The sequence below is a fragment of the Rhyacophila brunnea genome, unplaced genomic scaffold (genome assembly GCF_057557595.1).
Source record: "Rhyacophila brunnea isolate RB1 unplaced genomic scaffold, BYU_Rbru_1.0 scaffold_2, whole genome shotgun sequence".
In the NCBI taxonomy this organism is placed as follows: domain Eukaryota; kingdom Metazoa; phylum Arthropoda; class Insecta; order Trichoptera; family Rhyacophilidae; genus Rhyacophila; species Rhyacophila brunnea.
The window spans coordinates 7,280,335-7,303,848 of record NW_028232859.1 but is presented as its reverse complement, the minus strand read 5'-3'; the positions used below and the strand labels follow the sequence as shown (position 1 = coordinate 7,303,848).

The 23,514-nt window shown below is 33.9% G+C and overlaps 1 protein-coding gene across 1 annotated transcript in view; it reads left to right on the top strand.

Annotated features, from left to right (window-relative positions):
• Positions 1-21,353: 21,353 nt before the first annotated feature.
• Positions 21,354-23,514, top strand: part of LOC147071790 (uncharacterized) — a 114,330-nt gene continuing 112,169 nt past the window's right edge. Inside the window, exon 1 of the mRNA XM_085946399.1 lies at positions 21,354-21,463. Within this exon, the coding sequence (XP_085802525.1) occupies positions 21,354-21,463 (110 nt within the window). The remainder of the gene's footprint in view (positions 21,464-23,514) is intronic.

The following is a 23,514-nucleotide window of genomic DNA, read 5'->3' as shown; positions in this document are numbered from 1 at the left end:
GTTACTACTTGTCACATAAAAAAAATCTTTTTATTATTTTGTCGCAGTGGCCGACTTATTCTACAGGAGTGATCTACGTGAAGTGGGGCTTATGTGAACACGGGACATTATAAGACCACGGTGTACGCCACAGAATGCATAGTAATATTGTTATTAAAGTGAATTTGTTAGAACCGGGATTCGAGCCCGAAACCTACGACAATATAATATAAGACAATATATACCCGTGATGAGTAATGAATGAATTGAAGAATGTATTAACATTTAAAATTTTCAACGCTACTTTTATACTTGCTATTCACTATATTTTATTATATTAATTATTTATATCTATAAACGAGAATTAACTGTATTCTGTGTCAGTATGTATTAAATAGATATTGATGCGTGATAGTGCCTGAAGATGCCGAAAGTTGAATCCTGGATCGCAAAAGATGACTCAAATGAAATAGCACTAAAGTTTAAATCAATTATAATTTAATTAGAATTTTATCAAGTACCCTCAGTCGACAGTGTTCAGTGACGTCCCTAGATAAAACGCCGCCCCTAGATAGCTTCAAAATGCCGCCTTATTTTTTTTATACATTATTTTTATCCAGTGACGTCCCGTGGGGGTAGGCAGATTGAGCGTCGCTTGGGGGCGGCAGTTGCTCGAAGGTCGGAAAATCGAGGATAATCATTAGGTATATGTATATAGACATGGGTACCTAAACTTAGTAATAACGGGAATATCTTTTCATAAAAAAAATGAGCTCACTGGTTGGAAACAAAATGTATTAATTAACATGAAAGGTTTAACATGTAATTTTTTCGTTCGCGATGTCTAGTTTACTTCCGTTGTTCTTGGACGTCACGTCATTGATGACAAGCAATGACATGTGCAGATTTGCGAATTATGTTTTAATTATAGGTAGGTACATACTAACCTAATAAATGTATCCATATATTTTTGCCAGTCACTCAGTTTTCAAAGTTGTATCCATACAAAAGGTGAAGTATCCATACAACACATTTCTTAAATATTGGAGACATGAGAGGATGATAAAAATACTGTATAAAAAATGGGGCGGCATATTGGCGCTGCTTAGGGGCGGCATTTTGTCTACGGACGTCACTGTTTTTATCATCATTTAATGAGTCCAATATCTAAGAAATGTGTTGTATGGGTACATTACAAATAAAATATCAGACTAATTATTCGCAAATTTGCACGTGTCGTTTCTGGTCACCAAGGACGTCGAATGACACTGGAAGTAAACTAGATATCGCGAACCCGAGAAAAACAGTGAGCTGAATTCTTTAATGTAAAGATATTTTCGTTATTACTAAGTTTACGTAGCTATTTCTATATATTCCAAATGATTTTCCTCGATTCGCCGCCCTTCGAGTAACTGCTGCCCCCAAGCGACGCTCAATCTGCCTACCTCCACGGGACGTCACTGACAGTGTTATTAAAAAAAAAATACATTATTGTATTGTTATTTAAATGTTAAATATATTATGACTTTGCCCATTCTTCCCCGAGCCGTCACAGTCCGACAATCGAAGAGTAACATAATAAATAAATAAATAGATAAATGGGAACATTAAGTGTGGAACTATGGGCAGATAAGCGCATCATTACTAGTACAACTTACAGATACTCAGGTTCGATTTGAACTCAAAAAGTCTCCGATCACGATAGACCGGTGATCTTTACGCGCCGCCTCGAAGCAATGATATTATATCTTTACTCTTTTGTAAGACGATTTTGATGTTTGAACGGGCCCCATAATGACATAATTATTATTGCGCAAACTGGCACAAGTATTTCTATCACTCTTCGGATACGAACTGACAATTTTTTCGTACTTTCACATTTAGTGATTCGATGTGAGTTGGAAAGACCTCTAAGAAAGGTACTAATCGAATTATATAATAGGTAACCATGTTTGCTCATAGGCGGAGCATATGAGTCTCCAAAGACTGGAGGTAGTATTAACAGATTTTTATTTAAACGAGATGTGAATGTTAGCCATTTGTTAAACCGATTAAGTCAATGCTCTGGGTCCAAACACATTGAAAAAACAACGGACTAATAATAATTATTCAAGTATTATGAACAGCATTTATTTGTTAGAATTCTATTTTTCAGCAGTACCTATAATGTAATAATTTATATTATTATAGAAACAGTGTAGGTATCCACTGCCACATTTTCGCAGATTACGCTATCGATTTGTCAGAATATTTCAAAGGGGCTCTTAAACAGTTCAAACTAATCATGTAATTATTATTAAATTATAACAATTTCTTACAAATTCTCGTAAATTGAATATTCAATATTGGTTGTCATGTAAATTCCACGTACCTATTATATTATCACCGTGAGCTATCTTACCGAAGAGAGACGGCCGTATAGCATTGAGATTAAAAAATACGCGCTATTTGTGGAGCTTTTCAGGCATTATTGTTCCAATTTTATTAGATTCAATAAGTACATTAATTTGATATTGATTGGTATCAAATATCCGATAAAACGCTGCCATTATTATCAGATATTTGATAGATATGGCTTGATTTAATGTTTTATCACATTTGGATGGTCAATGACATAGCTTATAATCAGTATCTTTAGAATTATCTACAAATGTGTTAATCGTGCCCATTTTTTGAATAATAAAATGCCTAATTCTTGTCAAATTTGGGATCACAGAGATTATAAATATAATTTTTTATCGTAAATATTTCACTATAATAATGTCAACATAAATTTTACTAATGGTTTTATAAATGCGTTTAAAATTAATAAATCTAAAAAATCTTTACACCACTGCACATGGGTGTACTGAAATATAACTATATTCTAAAACATTAGATCGAGAGGTTTAAAAGAATACTATTTTATGTGATAAAATACTTTATGCAGTCATCAAATGTTTAAAAAATATATAAAGGAGAATAAGGCTTCAAAATTAATAGATTATCTACAACGTTTCAGGAATGTCCAGGCTTATGCTCTGAAAATACCATAAAAGCTTCATTTTGACCTACGTTGGGCATTATAAATTAATTAGTAAGAAAGTTATTTTATTTAATTAATTATACCGCTTTTTCGGCCTCCCATATAGATAATATTACATCACAATCTCTTTAAAGGAAAATTCGTAAGATTACATTATAACCCTCATTGGGATATGCAGATAAATATAATATGATATATTAGGTATATATATTCGGTACACGTGTGTTTGATTACAATAATTTCAATATTTTGCGTGGTTCATTTTACCCCCTGTTCCAGGGCGTTGCGGTGCAGATGAGCGCAGGTTCGATAATGACAGTCGCTCAATTTAATAAAATAATTTAATGTCCGAAGAGCCGATACGAAATTTAATAATGCCAATTTAATGACGACTCACAATGAGGGACTAATGAAAAGGTTTGGCTACGTGATTCTGTCTAGGGTCACGTTTCTACATCATACATACACATGCGACAGGGGACAAAAATTATGGCCCGCAGTCTTGATCACGGTGGTTTTATTTACTTGTTTACTCCAAACTGGCACACTAAAGCATCGGAGAATAGGTCAAGCAAAATATCTAAGACATTTCTTTCGGTCCAGCGCCAAGCCATGTCAGATCTATAGTGCGTAGATCGCTCATATAGTATAGCTCAGTGGTTCTCATGTGCGGCCACCAGAGGATTTTCTGCGGCCACCGACATCAATTTCAGTATTTAATTTAATTGCCTGGGCTAACGTTAAATATGCATCATTGGAAATGAGTCATGTCATGACCAAGTACTTAATAACCATTTATAATAATACATACCACGGTTGAAAAATTTTGGTCGAAGTTATACGTTGACCGATAATCAAGTCAATTCAAATAATTGGCATTAATTGCTTTATCAATTATTCCTACTACTGTATACTGTGAAAGATCATTCAGTGGAATGGACTTCATAAAAAAGACAAATACTCACACCAAAAATTAAACTTGGTGCGGCCACCAGACGTTTCCATAGAACTGTCAATGTCAATTGTGCGACCACCGTTAAATTTCACGTGAGAACCACTATACCTTCAGGGTAAGAGTGAGTCTCAATATTAACACATCATGATGACGTGTAGCCTGTATTTTAAACTATCGACTCTGCTATTCGTGACAATGGCATTGTTCTTTTTATAATTCAACATGCACACTATACATTTAATTTAATGCGTAGGTATTAGTATATTTGGTAAAACTTTCTATTGTCGTTTGCAATTGAGAAATATTTGTTTTAGAAAAAATGCATATTTTGCGATATTATCTTTGTCAATGTATGATAATTGCAGAACTACGTGTTATTTATTTGCGACCCTTTTCGCGTTAATTTTTTTGAAAGTCAATACCAGGGATTCATTCTATTTCGAATAATTCTTCAATTATTGACATATTGTTTAATACTTCCGATCAGGCACTGACGACTGTAGCACTGTATTAATTCTGGTGACTACCCAATCAACTTGATTTCATAATTTGATATGATGATTTAAAGTATTATACTTATTCTTTTTTATTTAAAATTGTAGCGAAGTGCTCTATTTTACTGTTGTATTTTATATATTTTCTTTCATATTATGTGCATGCTTCATTTATAAATAAATAAATATAAATTCGTTTAATTTAAATATACTTATGTTTAATTTTATTTTATTAGAGTACTTTCGGCTTACAAAAACCGATAAAAGAAACTACAATGTATAAATGTATGAAACTAGCCATAATATATATATATCATTATTTCAATAGTTTCAATTGATCAAACGAAATAAAATTTAATAAAGGTATACCTTTATCCAAATTAGCAATTTACCAAAGACCACAAAATATATTTCCTATATAAAATTTCATACACATTTCGATCATATTTGATTCTGTTTTCAAATTGTTTCAACAACTCTGAAACAAGTCGTCAGATGCCGTTTTTATTTTACTGTGTTATTAAAATATATGTGTATAAGTACTGAAAATTGTAAGTATGACTGTGTAGACCTACCTGTATATTAAAATTAATGGCAGATAAACCAATCGATTTAAATTTGGTAATGTTTTAGGAAACGAATAATAATATGGCTAGCAGTTTTTTATTGGCCATTATATTTGTTAGTTACATCATCAAATAATAGCTAATAATATGTAGATACAAATCTATCTAAATATCTATTGGCTGAGACGCAAGACGATATTGTTATTATTAAATGGTATTTAAAATTATATTTTGTGATAATCAAACGTGAAATTGATGAAAAATACACATTTTAATTACGCATCGAAACACCTACGATTGGATATCGCGTAAGGCTTTCCCTCAAATAATAAAATCCACGAAATTTACCTCTCTCCTGAACATTTTTAGACGTTTGCCAGTTGCTACGTTTCGTTCTGACATGTATTCAGGAACAGGTTCTTCATTTCCGGGATGATCCCGGTTAAATATGGCGGGAAACCCTATCTCCGATACACAAATCATCCATATATTGCAGTGTTTCACAAAGTCAGTGATATCGTCACCATGGGGACGCTGGAGTTAATAGCATTGTAAGCAATGGTGGTGTTAAATAGGGAAGTAGGTAAATAGGAAGTAAACAAATTGTTGTGTTGCTTAATATACATACAGTTGAATTTGTAGTGATTTATATTTGACAAATAAATATACAAAAAAGATTATTAACTATAGGAAAAGTTTAACTAACAAAGAAACTGACTGCAAATAGATAAATAAATAATCGCGGTGTTTTAAGAATGCTGCTGACAAATAAAGGAGCCGAACATGTCGTAGCAACGTTGTTCACCCTTCTCGTTCGGATTATTCTAATGTTGTTTTTATTTTAATTATGTTTTATTATCCTAATTTTGTATGATAAATGCGAATGTTACAATGGTTGATTTTAATATATTATTTTTAATAATTTAGTATAAGTATCAAGGCATCTTATATACAACAACATTTTTCTTTATTAGGTATGTTCCATAATAATTAAAAAAACGCTAATTTGTCACTGCATGAAGTAGATTTCCGGAGGGTGTTGAATATTGTTTTTCTGAAAATGGGGCAGTGGGTCAAATAAGTTTAAGAATCTCTGTTATATCGCATTTATTATTTAACTATCCAACTTTATAGCTGTTGTAGGAACCAGGACATAACTAAAAATTGGTTTGACAAATGATTTCAGTAATTTACCCATACCTCATTAATTCCATTGACTCGATTTCGTTTCTCGAACCTCGTATAAAATCTAGTATCTTTTTGAGCTATGAAGATGGTATATACTTGAACTTTGTTTAGCGATGTTTTTACACCTATTTATGAATTAATAGAAGCAGACATGAGTATTAGTAATTTTCAATTTTCAACCTACGGCTACGCCATGGGTGTATGTATGTAGTGGTGTAAACGAAATCAATGATCTTCCGGCAGTTAATGGGTTAAAGAGCAAGCAATAAAAATTTCCCAACCGTTAGCAGCAATTAAAAATACTAACTCGCTATTATGGAGGAACACAACGCGCGAGAGAGATGGGAGATGTAATTGAGAAGACTTCATTGTGAGAGGGAGGGAGACGCGAGGTATATTCTTGCAAACAGTTTGTAAGGTGTTTACCCGAATGCGGTGATTTTATGCTAAGATATAAAAATAATAATATTAGCTTGTATAATGGGAGACATAGCGCGTGACGTGTTAATTTTTTAGTTATCTTAATAAATTTTCTTATTCGTCATCTTCTTCACCATTCCCTGACGATATCCATCACTATCGTGTAGGTATCTCCATTTAATACTATGCTTGTACTCACCTATCAATAATTCGACTGATTTCCTTATAGATATATTCCTAATATATAATACCAATTGACAGTGACGTCTCGTAGGCAGGTGTTGCACAGGGGCAGCGAATTAAGGAAATCTAAGATGTAGATACCTATACCTATTTTCCACGATACAGACGATGACTCTTCATTAGAAAGTATCGAAATCTTAAAATTTAAATAATAATTCAAGCATGAAAAATCCTGACAATATACCTAACCATTATTGTACTGTACCTATTATGATACATTGTAATAGCGGTTTATCGCTTAGGCAACATTTTAATAAGGGTGGGTCTAACTCAAGCGCCACAGACCTATACGTAGACTCAGTACAAATTTATAAGACGGTTTTGTGCAGCTTTTTGTGCTCAAAAATAATAGTTTAAACTAAAAGATTATATACAATAAAATTTAATTAAAATAACTGATAATCATCATCATCATCATCAGCCAGAATCTATCCACTGCTGGATGAAGGCCTCTTCAAGCTGCTTCCACTTATCTCGGTCCTATGCATTGCGTTGCCACGTAGTTCCGCAGAGCTTTATCATTTCATCGATCCAGCGGCCTCTAGGTCTACCTTGCGGATGTTTTGTACTTCTTGGATAGCACTGGATGACTAGATTTGTCAAACGATTGTCTTTTCTTCGAGCTATGTGTCCAGCCCATCTCCATTTAAGGCTTTTAATAAACTCTATTACATCGCAAACCCTTGTCTGCTTTCTTATCCACTCATTCCTCTGTTTGTCCTTTCGCGTTATGCCCAGCACGCACCTCTCCATACCACGTTGTGCTACTCTATGTTTCTGGATCTCTCTTTTACTAGGGCAACTGATAATACTGATTATTTATATCGGCCAATTGGTAACCATATAAAGCAAATTCTATCAGATAACAAATATAATGTTGGTGTTATTGACCGTCTTATATATTAAATTCACCTCTACCTACCTAATACCACCACTTTTTGAGAGTAGGGCTTGTGAAAAAGCTCTAATTCTTAGCAGATGGTGTGTAGGGTCAATTTTTAAGATTTTTTGTTTATTTGTCTGTTTAAGGTAGGTAGATGAAAATACATAATAAAATATTTATGCCGTAAGTATTGACCTAACGACTTTGTAAACAATTTGAAATTTGAAACTAAAAATAAAACGGTATTCTAAGTCTTTTTAAAGGTGGGATTTTGCCTAGGGATGTCACTGTACATGGCAAGATAAAGGTTGGGAACGTGCGGTCATACCTATATGCCACTAATTGGGGCATTTTGAATGAAGCATGAAATAATGGCATTTTTTAAGCTAGTACGAAGTACTTAAGTAGTTGAATTTTTACTAAATATTGTATACCTATTTTGAAGAGCATATTATAATTGAGTTTCATGAATGCGGTTTTCTATCATGAAAAAGTTTCCTACCTTTTACGTAGGACCATGGCCCCACAAAGGGGGGGCTGACAGTGCTCTAGCCTGGGGGCCCGGCGTGGCGAGTCAACCAGATAAGTGATATAAATACACATCACAAATTCCCTCTAATAGTAAAAAAGTCGCCTGCGGCGCTATTGTTCTTCAATATTATTATTATTTAAAATTATGTGATTGTACGAATTAATTTTTAATTGTATATCGATGCTCGACAACTCCATAATTCTAATGGATGTATTTAAATATACAAAAAACACTAAATATACACATTAATTTTATCGCGTACACCATTTGGTACACCTGCTGTGGAGCGTCACACCGCCAAAGATCCTAGCCTGGGGGCCCGCTTCAGGATGTGGGGGTCATGCGTAGGACATTCACAAAGAGTCACGATTCTTAACAATGAAGAAACTAAAAACTTACAATAGGCCATTTATTTTCAAAACGAGAATTAAGAGATTGAAACTTTGAAAGCTCTGTTATCACCACCCAGTATAAAAATATAAATTATATATCTGTGAATCGATGTAGATAGATACGCTCCAAATCTGTGTACGTGGGCGTTATTTATGATCCCATATATTAAACATATAATCAGTGAAAGATATGTCCGTATATACATAAATATAGGTAATTGTGTTAAATGTTATTTTTTGTCCTATATGGCCTATATGAATCTTCAGGAGTTCACAGTTTTCCGACGTCACGACTAGTCGCGTCAGTCGAGGATGAAAAAAGTAAATCGTTCCCTCGGTAAGTGGTGTTCATTTGTTTCCCGTAAAGAGAGAGAGATATCTTCAAGTTTTTAATTATCATCAAAGTGTACACGGCTTTTTGTTTTATTGTGAGAATTTTGCGAACGCGCGCATTATATTATTAATACTATACACACTGAAACTACAGGGCCGCACCAATACTTAAGGTGACCCCATCTACATCCGCCATCTATATAATAAATAGAAAAATCGTCTAGAGTTACCTCTTTCAATGCTATTGCTGTAAAATCATTGATAAATTCACAACTTATAAATCAATTCATACGGAAGAAGCCAAGAGTACACGATGTGATGGACGTCGCTAAGCTGATGACATGGCAGTGGTCTGGATATGTCACTCGGCGAGTGGACAACCGCTGGCCAGTTTCCGTCGTATACTGGTAACTGAATGCCATTAAACAAATAAAGGATCCTCTAAAGCCTAATCGCGTTAGTTTAATGAAAAAAAAATGATATACATATATACATGACAGCGAAGAATTATGGACCGAGTAGAGTGGAAGGAGCTATAGAGATATTAGTTAATTATATCGAATGGCCAACGACTCCAAACGCGCCAGTCGCGGTGTTAGCACTACATGAGTTATTAATCTAGCAGTCGATCGACCTTAACCAATGATGATGATTTTGATAACGAAATTGACTATCCAGAATTTAACCTTAATATACGCGGGTATTTATAATCATAATTGACCCGGGTCGTTTAACTGCAATGTTTTGTTGTTACGATAAGTACCTATAAAGTATATAGAATAACTCTTGCGTTCGGCCCTGGAAAAGCCATCTTCATCAGACAATAGTACAATATGTACAGAATAGAATAAAACTGAGTTCGTGGGAGAACAATCTGATGTGAATCAATTATGGCAAATTAACCAGTTGTCTTCTTTTGGACTAACTAAGAAAGACGTTTGCTAATGGAGATTTTCTACAAATGTAATTAATAGCTGGCCTATCTGCCGTTGCGGATCTGCTTTTTGAGATTTCCGTTGGTTTATGTTTATATTTATAGGAATGTAATTAGAAAACTTAGCCAGCGCTTCAGTGCTAAGATCATTCGTTTACCGTTTATGGGAGTCTAGGTTTAATTGATTCTTGTCTGTGTAAGATGCATTTTATAGGGCATGGTGTTTTCCTCATCGATTATATTATGATAATAAGTTTAGTAAGTATAGCTATCGAATGGCGAGCCAAGCGGGGGTGTTGAGGGTGTGAAATACGGGGGCGGCGATAGTCCGAAAAAATACATTTTAAATGATTTTTTAAAAATATATTTTATTCAATTAGGTACATGAGATATATTATGTACGACGCTTATCACAGGGCGGCAAATCGAAGAGTTAACGTGAAATATATAAACATTAGGTACCTACCTACGTACTTATGTATTATCTTATTTTTGTGCTAAAAATCTCCGATCTGGAACTAATTCATCACGTCATCACCGAAAAGCATTATTTAAAAGTCTCAATAGGATGGGCCAGTTTGGTATCATAGTCATTATGCTTTTCTGCAAACATTATTTCATTAATTTGTTAGTATGATAGGGCATCAGAAAATTAATTGAGCCACAAAAGTAATATGTTTGAATAAAAACAATTTGTCTCATAAGTTTGTTTCTTCTTTTTCTTCTTCTTCTTTGGCCATATCCGCCCTTTAACTGGAGCATATGGACACCACGTGGCGCCTCCAAGAATCCCTGTCGCTCGCCAGTCTTCTTGCTTCATTCCAGGTCAAACCAGCATCCTGTATCCGCCGTATACACTCTGTAGATTGTATTTAGCGGACGCCGGAATCCGGTCGGCTTGAAGAACAGGCAAGCCAGGTAGAAGTTCTCTTCTGGCATCCGCAGCACGTGGCTGAGCCCGGTCCAACGTCGCCTCATCACTTTCAGTGTGCTGAGAGGCTGCTTGGTGCGTTCTCTTATCTCCTCGTTGCTCCTAAAGTCATACCACCGCACACCCAGTATTTGCCGCAAACATCTGTTTTCGAACCTCAGTATACGGTTGCTCTGAGCCTTCGTAAGGTGCCATGATTCGCTACCATAAAGCAGCACCGTCAGAATGCAAGCGTCGAATAGGCGGCATTTGGTTTTGACCGAGTAAAATCGTGAGTCCCAGACATTCCGCATCGAATTGAATGTTGCTCCAGCCATTCCCATTCGGATAGCGAGCTCTTTCTGGAAAATGCCATCTCCCGTGAGTGTAACCCCAGGTACTTGAAGCTGTCGACGCTCTCGATGTTTTGTCCGTCGCTAATCAGAGGGAAATCTGGATCAGGACAGGTGCTATAAGAGTTTGTTTCACAGATGGTAAAAAAAGTTTACAACGTCGTGGGTCCCAGGTTTGAATCCTGGGTCTAGCGAGTACACAAACTACTTTTCAATTTGCGAGTTACAGTTAGAAGTTAGAGTATGAACCTGATAGGTTGAGCAAGTGGCTAACATTCATTTCTCGTAAAAACAAAATCTTTTAATACAAATCTCCATTCTGTAGAGGCCCCCATATGAACTTATCAGAATCGGACATGGTCAAAAAAAAAGAAGTTAGGTACTTGCGGCGCACTCATGGTTTCTTTATTTAGCTATTCAGCTAAAAATGAATTATGCTCGATTTAGTTATTTTAAATAACTACTTAGATCTTCTTATAATTCAGAATGTTTAATATATAAGTACCAAGTAGGTACCTCTCTACTATTAATTTATATTTGAGTATTGCATGTGTGAAAATAATAAAGTTACATCCATCAAGCTATCAATACCAGGTATTAATTAAATTACTGACTATAGTTAGTTATCTTATATCAGTAGTTATTTGCTGTTATGCTGATGTATCTACCTACATAATAAGCCGGGAATACTTACGAAAGAAAAACGCACAAGATCCACTTTTCAAAAAAGAATTGTAAAGCTACTGCGACAATGTTAAAAGTTTATAATATATTCAAAACCATTGGGCTGGCAACTGATAACATGTATCTAGAATCTAGATCAAATAGCGGGACTTAAACCCTAAACTATGTGCCTCCTATCTAATTTCAAAGAATTTGACTAGCAGATTTTACGTTTTTGAAGTGGTTCATAAATTGCGTTAATTTTGGCAGCCGGCTTATGTATTTTAAATCAATGTATCAATTGCCTTACTGTCAACTAATTGCATAATTGTACCTAACACCCTAATTGCGGATGTCAATGTAATTAATGATGTCAAGTTCTCTCCTAATTTTAGTAAGTAATAAGGTATAACATAATTGCACCTATTAATAGTTTAATAAACTATTTATTCGTTGAAAAAAAATAGTTTCTTATACTCGTACGTACCTATGTCTTTATGTACTCTTTCCTTATTATTATCTTTTTATTTTTTTCTGTTCTCTTTTACATTGCACATACCTATACCTAATGTTTAAATTTCAATATACCTACTTAATACAAATATTACCCCTTCGTTTATAATTATTCAATATTTTTTTCTAGTTTTCTTCTCTGATTTTTTTATATTTTATTATTATTGCTAGGCTTTAATATATTGTTATAATTTATAATAAGTAGGTATATGGAAGCTTTGTTGGTTGCAACATTCTATTTTTATACCTACACATTTATAATCAATGTAATTGTTTATTTTCCTTAATAAAGTAATATAAAAAATACCCTGCCGAATTGCTGCGCACTAGAAGAAATCACGTCTGCGCAAGTTCAATGTTTAATTATTTTTTTACTACAGTACACATCCACATATCTGCCTGCAAAGAAATACCAACTATTAGATTATTAAAACAATATATAAACATTTTAAATGTTTTTATAACCGTATTGTGTTCTTTTGTATTATGCGTGGATAAAAAGCATATTATAAAAATGGTCTCATGAACAAGCAAGGTAGTCGTGTTTGCGGATTTTTTTTTATTCTTTCATCAGAAGTAGCGACGTGTTGTCTCGTGAAATGATGTGTTGATTAAACTGGGCAATTTTTTACGGTATGAACTGTCCAGACTGCACTTAGAGTAGGTATACGTTTTATAACTTTTGTACTTTTTACTACACTGATACGCCTCTTTGCCTGATTATCTCGCATACAATTAGATCAAACGATATTCACTTGTATTAATAATATACCTATGTAGTAATAATTGAATAAATAGATAATATATTAAAAAAGTATTTGTAGAATACATTGCAACATTTTCATCCTAGAGCCGGAATGCAAAGTTATGAAGCATATATCTACTCTACTTTTAAAAAAATATTAAAAAAAAAATGTTAACACTTATTTTATGTCATGTCGTGAACGCTTTGAATTTGTAATTTGTTATGTTCATTAAATAAATTTGATTTGATTTGATCTATACTCTACCATGCAATGAGTTTCGGCTAGTAGATAGGTCATGGCCCCCACAAGGGGGGTTGGGGCTGATAGGGCTCTAGCCTGGAGGGCCGGACTCATGGGGGGCCCGGCGTGGCTAGTCGATCAGATAAGTGAGATAAACACACATCATAAATTTGCTCTAATAGTAAAAAAAAGTCGCCTTCAATGCTGCTTTCTTCAATATTAGTTATTATTTAAAATATATGATTGTGTTACTTATGCAATTTTCAATTATGTGTCGTTACTCGATAACTCCATAATTTAAGTGGACGTAAGTATTAAAAATACACTAAATACCCTTAATTTTACCGTGAACACCATTTGGAAAACGCTACTGTAAAACGTCACATTTATTTTAACCTTAGCGATAGGTAGGGGGGTGTCAGAGATCATAGCCTTGAGGCCCGCTTCAGGATATGGGGGTCATGAGGTAGGTACACGTGCTTTTGTGTTTTTTCACCAAATTTGACAAATAATAATTATACATTTTTTGTAGGAAAGTGTACTTACGTCATTCTGTAATGTCGTATCGTTCTTACGTCTTTATTGTTGGAAATATCATCTACGCATACCAAATCAAATACAAGGTTTCATATTGCAATTATTGTAGAGCATGATATTTTTTCATCACCCAGTAACATAGCTATTTGAATAGATATTTTTTAATGACTATGTATTTAACATACGTACTTTGTTTCCTATGCATACGTCAGTTAGCTCATACACGTTGTCAGTCGATCGTTCCTGCCCAGCAAGGGGGAAAAATCTTCAACTTTCACGCTTCTTGACTGTCGTGGCGTGTCTGCCCACTCGAGGACTCCAAACACTAACTATTAGATGCCTTCGCTTTAAAACGGCATCACAAGCAAGGGATACGATTTACTATCAGTTCAATCTAAATAAAATTAAATACCTATGCAAGAAATTGGTAACTATCGCGGATATTGTAATAATTTGAAACATAATATTATTATATAATATATCATAAATAACATATATCATGATATATATCATGAATATCATAATCATGAACAATATATCATGAATATCATAAATAACAGTTGTAACAACCTATGTTACAACTGTTATTTATGATATTCCGATGCGTTATTGCGGTCAGAATAATTATTGTTTGACATACGTCCTAAACAGGTCAAGTTTAATTTTATTTATTTCAAAATTCCCGCGCTTTCAACATCATATTACTACCTTTATTCATGTTTTATTACGTACGTCGTACACAAAGTAGAAAAATATTATGGCAACATCCTGCAGTGTTGGCGATGGGTTTGTTTGACGTATAGATGGAATTTGCTACGTGCCATATCTACCGATTAGGGAATCCAATCCCGAGCCAAAATTTCGATCCCGGGCGGGATTTCGAGATTACAATTTGACAATCCCGGGATTGGCATTTTTTTCCATAGCTAATATAAAAAATTTATATATACAAATAACATTGATAAAATCGGTCAAAAATAATCTAGTATAATTTGTAGTAGGTTATGACATGTATTATTAAATATTGTGTACGTTCAATCTTGAAAATGCATAGGTTTAAAAGAGTAAATAATATTGTAATATAAAAAATAATGTGAATGTAAAACAGTTTTATTTATTTATGAAAAGATAACAAATAAAATACAATTTCAATTAAAATAAAAAATAACATATTGTGTTGAAAAAAATTTACAGATTCAAGTAATTAAAACATTATTCTGAATAATATGCCCAAAGTAATCTCCAGAATAGCATTTTCTGGTAGTGTGCAATGGTTAACTTTCTATAAAAAGAAGACAGCTTAGATGTAAATGGCTGAAACGTCTAAATAAATGTTTCTTGATTTATTTATTCTATTTCTCAAATTCATTTTACGGATGTTACCTGCATCGTACATATTATCTGGAATTTTAATGTGTGTTAAACTATTTACAAATCTATACGATTTACTGTAATTACTGTGTTAAAAGTGCGAAGCATTGTTTTTTCCAATCTTTATCATTTTTATTAAATTTATGTGAAAAAATAAAATGAATTGGCAACTTACACATGGCTAATAAATCAAACTTCATTCAAACTCAGTTTATTTCTAATGTTATTGTAAATTTGTTATTAAAGGTATTTTTTCTGTTATATTTTCGTTTTTATTTTATTGTCCATAAAAATTGATAAAAAAAATCAATCCTGAAAGTTTCGGGATTATGTTTACCAATCCCGGGATTCATAGGTATCGAAAATAGTTCGGGGTCCCGGGATTGGAATCCCTACTGCCGATGATTTAGTGCAGCTGTCCCAATAGCATGCGCCGCGAAATATTACAATATTTTATCTGAAATCCTCATCAAATACTTTCTATCAATTCGAATCTCCTTAATTCGATTGTCCATACCAAAAATACAAAACCGGATAAATATAGTCTATGTATTATTATTTTGGTTGCCAACTTTCTATATATATCGTATAGTTATATTTAGATTCAATATTGAATCACGATTTTCTCAAAACTTATAAATCGCACTTTACGATGAAATATAACTGGAGTGACTATAGTATAGGTATTTGTTTGCATTTCTCAAGGCAGTCACAACTCATACCTAGTATAAACTGCCCAATGTCAATGACTTTAATTGTTTGTGAATATAGAGCATACTAGGTAATATAATTTCTTTCTGTGTATATCCAAGTAAAGTATGGTTTTTTAAAAATCAATATTTCCCATTCGAATAAAGTTCCCGAATCACTGTCTATTAATTTAGAGGGTGCTTTTAATAAAGTCCTTGCACCATAAAAATACGTATGTCAATTAATTTGTATTTAAGGTATGGAATACTTAAACTAACTGGTAAGTAGCGTGTCCAACAGACAGGGAGAGACATAGCGGGGCGAGTGAGACGGACGCGCACATGTGACGAGTATTCACGTACTCTACCTAAAATAAAAAAAATGACAACTTACTGTTCGGTGAGAGTTTGTGATGGAACTCACCAGAACAACCTGAAGACCATAAAATGTACATATAAAATGAGTTTTGTTATTATTAGATACGACGAGTTCCTTTCTTACTTAGGTATAATGTGTCAGTGGTTTCACGGAAAATATGCCATCAAAACAAACAGTAATTACTTAAGAGTACCAGGGCACTACCAGGGATTCAGTTTGTTCTACTGTAATAAATGATGAGTATGTAGGGACATAAATAGAACTAGGTAGGTATCTATAATATGAATTTATTAAAAACTATTTCACATGCGAATTTGGTTTTGAAGTAGCATAATAAATTTAGTAAGATACATTATATGCCATAAAAAATATTCGAAAAAAATACTTATCTTATTTTTTTACCAAAATATCAGTATTATTTGATTAATTATTTGTTTAATTAAATAAAACACTATTTTATAGTAGATACATTCCACTTTATTAATTAATAAGTACTATAAAATTGTGTTTTATTTAATTAAATAATACAATGCAGTTCCACCATGAATTGACAGTTAACACTATAAAAGAAATCAAAATATCAGTAGAAATACTGAACTTTTAGCAACCCGTTTTTTTACGTCGCATTATATTCGGAATTCTTCAGTTCTCAACACATCGGCAGTCCCGCTTGCTGGAAACGTATAGGTAAATCAGTATAGAGTGGCACCATTGGTACGATAAAAGCAGCTTGCAATAATTGTAGTGGTATGGTTTTCTAACATTGAAACAGGCATTGCAGCAAATAATTCCAATATAGCCGCGAATTGCCTACGATGTCACTGTATAGTGATTTACCTATAAAGGTATTAACGTTTGGAATTTATATTTTTTTTGCTAGGTGATGTCGTATATTTTAGATGGAAATTGAATTCAATTACTGCCCGATAATTTTATACATTCGAATAAAACAACTTGTTTGATTATCTTTAACATTATATTATATACGCCAAAACGCTAAATAATTATTTGGTAACTAGTATTTGATACTGATATATATTATATATATACTTATATTTACGTAAATATTTACAAAATTGATAGTTGGAATTTTTATGGTACCTAGGTAATCTAATTGGGTCTGAAAATATTTTTCACATTACAAAATAAAATTTTATAATTGTCGTGGACTCGTTGGTACTTAATTACCTACCACACCTTTTTAAAACTTATAGCTGAGTTTGATTAAAATCATATGTGTAAATACATGTAGTGAACGGAATATTTAAGCTCAGGTAGATAAGTAGGAACATAAATGAGAAGTGGACGATTCCGTCAGGTGAGGCGGGAAGTGGATAATTAGCTACAATTGCCTATACACACGATTCTCCAACTATACGTTATTAATTTATTATTGAATCCGCTTTATTATCATTCTTAAAATGCCTTGTAAATACATTGGGGCGTCAAAGACGTATCTATAGATACCTACCTACTTTCATTCTTTCGCGATACTGATTTTGCAATTTTTTTCAGAAATAAATCCCTGGCGGACCAGCGCATTTATTCTATAGGTACACAAGACTGCTATCGACAGCTATCGAGGGTAGTTTGTATCGAAGTATTATAATTGTTACAATAAGTTAGCTAAATGGTCAAAACTGTCTATCTCGCTCTAAAATTTAGCACACCCAAGATAGGTACTGTTAAAACATGGCACGTATTGTAACAATTACAACAAACGTATTATAATTTATACAATAAGTGCTAATACTTCGATATAAAAGTACACTCGATTGCTGCCGATAGCGGCCGATAGCCGCCTTGTGTAAAGAATAGAAATAATTATTAGTATTCCATGCATTCGAATAGATGCGCAGCATCATTTTATACAGACGCTTGTGAGTATCAATAAATACTTTTTGATCGATACTCCGATACATGGGAATCGAAACTTTTAATAAAAAGTAATATCAGCTACCTACTTCCTCTTCACGCGCGCTAAATCTAAAATAAATAGGTGTTAAATTAATAAAACACAAAGTTTGAGAACAGGCCATCAATTCACGAGGGGGATTGAACAGCGACAGTTGCGCAACCACAGAATTGGTTTTACAAATACTTCATTGTACTTATTTCACGATGTTAACTTTTTTAACAGCGCTGTTTTTTAATTTTAATTTTTACGAACTATTTTTCGTATCATCAAACGAAATGCGGCATTTTGTATATTTTCATGCATCACAAATGGTGGGATATGCCACTACTATGGTAGACGAGTGCCTAAAAGGTTATTACGAGATTAAGTAGGTATTGAGAATTATTGAAGATATTTTTTTTGTACCTAATTGCAGTCTATAAAAGTCGAGCAGCCGAATTTCTTCTTTCAACATAAAATATCAAATGCTATTTAGAGAAATCAAGTAATTTTTGATAGAAACGAGTTTTACTCGACATATTTGTAATTTTACGATTTTCAAAAATTTGCTAAGCACCTACCTAAATTACTATACTATACATTATCTATAAATAATATTTGTTCACATTTACATTGTTAGTTAGTTACAAGTAGGATGTAGGCACCTATACCGACTTAGGTTCCTATATTTAATATTCTATATGTGTATCTATACGTAGGTACCTATGACGTGATAAAAAAATCTTCGAATTCTTGAGAATCTCATTAAAAAATTCTCGAGAAACGTGAACGAGAATTCTTGATCACAACCTCCACGTGCCTACTAATTAGGGTTACCAGAAGGCAGAGTAGATGTTAGACAGAGATACGCATCTCATAATATACCTACCTACCTACCAGTGATGAAACTATATTACGCAAGATCCTGCAGCAGGTGCGCACACAAGGGGGAGGGTTTCGAGTCGGGGTGTCTGGGTATGGGGAATGTATCCGGAAACGTTCGGGGTCCACCGTTGACGCAATTAGAAGCTATAAGTAATAGATTGAGTAATTTCAGTGGTGCAGGCTTTTTTTTTTAGAATTATTAATAACCATGTCCTTGCTTTTTCGTACAAGGTGATTGTTAGTAATTTTGGACAATCACAAACACCCAGGCTTTGAGAAAATCACATACATATTGTGGCCTCACCGGGAATCTAACCCAGAACTCTCGGGTGATAGGCCAGCGCCTTACGCACTGCACCTTAAATTTTGTCCCCTCCCTTTCCGCTGCCTTAGAAAATCAAGAATAAATCATTAACGATTTTTTTTTCTAATTGGACCCCAATTAGATAATTTGGAACTTACCTACTTTTAATTTTTACGATATGTACCTATGTAGGTATTTGAAGTTCCGCTACAGTAATATACTAACTTGAATACTAACATGATAATTAAAGTCTATGTTTAGTTATCTAAACATATAGTTATGCTGTTATATATTTTCATGGAGGCATAATACCGCCGCCATCTTAATATGTCGCCTGAGCCAGTCATAATGTGGAAAGGAAATCCCAAAAGACTTGTGCGCCGATTGAGTTGCCAATCAGTGATTATTATCAAAATATCTTAAATAAGGGGTGGTACCTATTCGTGTAGTAAGTCAGGAGGCAGCATGAAAAAATAAAAGGTTCCTCGTAAAGGATTTTCCGATTGCAGAGTCAAATTTAATTATTTCGTAATGAGATAAATACAGGTGAATAATTTATTCTACAAAGCGTGTCCAATTCAATATCGAGATTATGTATGTGAGAGTCTCCTTGTGAGTGGAGTGATTCTATTTAATATTAGGTAAGCACTTTGAGAACTGAATAATTATTAACTGATGTAGGTACATATTAATATGGTCGAGCGATTGTTTTTGACTGAAAATGACCAATTTAATTTTAAATTTTCTTAATAGATCGGGTCTAATGCAAGCATATTATTGCCAATAGGTCGATTATACGGAGGACGAATCATTATCATTTATGAATATCAATATCATTTGCAGATAATACCATATTGTCGCACCTCCAGACCTACACTGACGTAAGTCAAAATCAGCCATTTTCCAGGAGAGCCGAAACAAACTTTTTGAACCATGTTTATGGTACCTACTTAATTTAGTGTCTAATGCCTTTACAATGTCCATTTTTTTTTTTGTAGAATTGGAAAAAAATATATCTTTCTAGTGGCATTCATTTAAGAGTATCGGAGTTACTGGGGTGTTCTTCTCGATATTTGACTCAATTTATTTAAAATAACACTGGAGTTAGGGGTATATCTCGTTAAATAACCTTTTTAGAGATACGCCAGTGTTTTACTGAGATAGAGAAAAATAAATGTAGTTGAACTGCATTCATAACTCAAAATAGCAAAATTTTGACTTACGTCAGTGTAGGTCTGGGGGTGCGTTGTCTTGATTCCGGAATAACAATTTCATCGTGTTTATGTATGGAAACACTTCACCTGTTTATTTAACTTACCTAGCCTGATATGATTGTATTTTTTTTTAACATTGATGCAGGAGTCATCTCGAAAGCGTAATGTTTAGTATTTTACGCTTGGTTGGAATTTTCCCGAAGAAACTTAACAAGGCACAGACACCACTTTGCATATTAAGGAGTCTGCATCGCTTGTTAATAACTTTTGCCTGTGTGTATTTGATATTATTACTATAATAGTATAGTAAGTAATATAGGATAGGAATAGATATCTGCTTAATAATAAAATTAACTCCAATATAAGTAGGTACATACCTATATATTTTTTTTTCGATCATGTCCGATCCAAATAGGATCATATGGGCCTCCACAGAGTAGAGGTTTGTATTAACAGATTTTTGTTTTTACGAGAAATGGATGTCAGCCACTTGCTCAACCTATTAGGTGCATACCCTGACTCACAAATTGAAAAACAATATTTTGTGTACTTGCCAGACCCACGATTCGAACCTGAGATCCACGGCGTTATAGTCCAACGCTTAAGCCGCGAGGCCACCTATATAGGTTTTGAAAATAAAAGCGATATGAAAACTACAATTCAAATATACACAACTTTAATTAGATCCGTACTGACCTACGCATCGGAATGGTGGACCTTGTCAAAAAATATGAGAGGAAGATGGACATCTTCGAAAGAAATATATTGAGAATCTTCATGAATGAGTGTGATGCTGGTAGTCGTGATGAGGAAGGACAGTAGGTATCTACACACAACCAGAGCTATTAGAAACCCTATTTGTAAAGGTTCTGTTCCAAGCTTCCAAGTTCGATTCTAGTAGAAAAATCAAATGAGATTTAGTTCCATCATATAAAAACAGGGAGCTATTCTAAATAGTTAACAAAGTAACACATTTCTGTTATTTTTATTGCTTCAAAATAACACAGATATAACTCGGAGCAATTCCATAAATACGGCGGTTATCTACAATAATAAATTGTAGCACTATTAACACGCCTTATTTGATTCTAATACGGTGCATTTGAATCAAGTAAGACGTGTCAACTGTGTTACTCAGCGAAATTTGACAGCTCGCAGTCAACCGTGGGTGACCGTGTTAAAAAAAACACCGGGATAATTAACTTCCTGAATACGACATATAATCATATTTATCACTTTTTTATTGATTGTGGAGTTAAGCGATATTATTTTAGAATATGTCTGCTGGATACGATTCCGCGGTTCCGTATACATACCTAAATACCTAGATACTGTACCTGCCGTCCTAGTTATATTATGTATACTATGGATCATGGCCCCCACAAGGGGGTGCTGATAAGGCTCTAGGCCGGGGGCCCGCGCTCAGGAGGGGCTCGGCGTGGCGAGTCGACCAGATAAGTGAGATAAACACACATCACAAATTTGCTTTAATAGCAAAAAAAGTCGCCTGCGCGCATTTTTTTTTTTTGATGTTGTTATTATTTAAAATGATGTGGTTGTATGATATACATTTAACTGTGTATCGATACAACTTCATATTTCAAATGGATGTATTAAAATATACAAAAAACACTAAATATAGGTACACATTAATTTCACCGCGTACACCATTAGTAAAACACTACTGTAGAGCATCACACTGCCTTTATCCTTAGCGATAGGTAGGGGGCCCCGCAAAAGATCCTAGCCTGGGGGCCCACTTCAGGATGTGGGGCTCATGCTATAAATACTTTATTTAAATTTTAAAACTAACCCAGTAGGTGCATAAAATACTATTCTTACCAGGTGGAGATAGACACTAGTAAAAAACTCTTATAGTTAGGGTATATTATTATTTTGGAATATCTGTCACCAGGATCAGTTAATTGTACACCAAAAATTAGAAAAATAAATGTAACCGCCGTAACACCGACATCTCTAGGGGTTCCGAATTCAGCTCGAGGCTCTCAAGATTTGGAATTAAGGGTTTTCTGGTTCCAATATACCTAACTTAAAGAGTTCTTAGTGTTTCTGTGTTTGTTTCCGAGTATATTTCCAGATCTGATCACTGAGATCAATCTGTTGCAGAAATAAGTTGACTCTGGGCAGCCTAAGTACCAAAGATAGAAAACACCGAACATTGTTATTTTATGGGCACACCCAGCGGCCAAACAAGTGGTGGGCGAGAGGAGCAGCTACCCCGGGCTCTGAATTCGATTGTATAACAAACTGTAGTTTCAGTGAGTGTCCAAAATAGCAACAGGAACTCAGTATAAACTATATTGCTTTTACCTAAGTTGGCGCTGCAGTCTATTCAGATCCATCGCTAACTGCATAAAGGTTCTCCGGAATTCTCTTTATCTTTATTACATACCTACTGATATCGTCAAACAAAACCGCATTACAAACATTCACATTTATACAATGCCTTCAACTTCATACATCACTTACTAAATTGTGAAGCTATATTTGGTATGGAGTTGAGTTTTATGGCCAATTAATTTTATGGTATCAGCGTCTCAGAAGTGAGCAGTGCTCACAAGCAATAATTCTAATAAATAACTTTATGTAGGACTTGTGCTGTGGCTGAAGGATGTTCCGTTTCAACTTTTATAAAAAAATGTCTCTTTAGATATCCACAAAGTTTAAAATAATTATGTAGGAAGGTAGGTACATGATGATTTAGTGATAAAACATATGTTACCTACTGAGTAAGATAATATGTAAACTAATGTGTTATCACAATGTTCTCTTTAAATTCGGTAGCTATCTATTAAGTAGCTTCTTATTGTTGAACTTTAGTTTAGGATACAAATATTCCTATAATAAA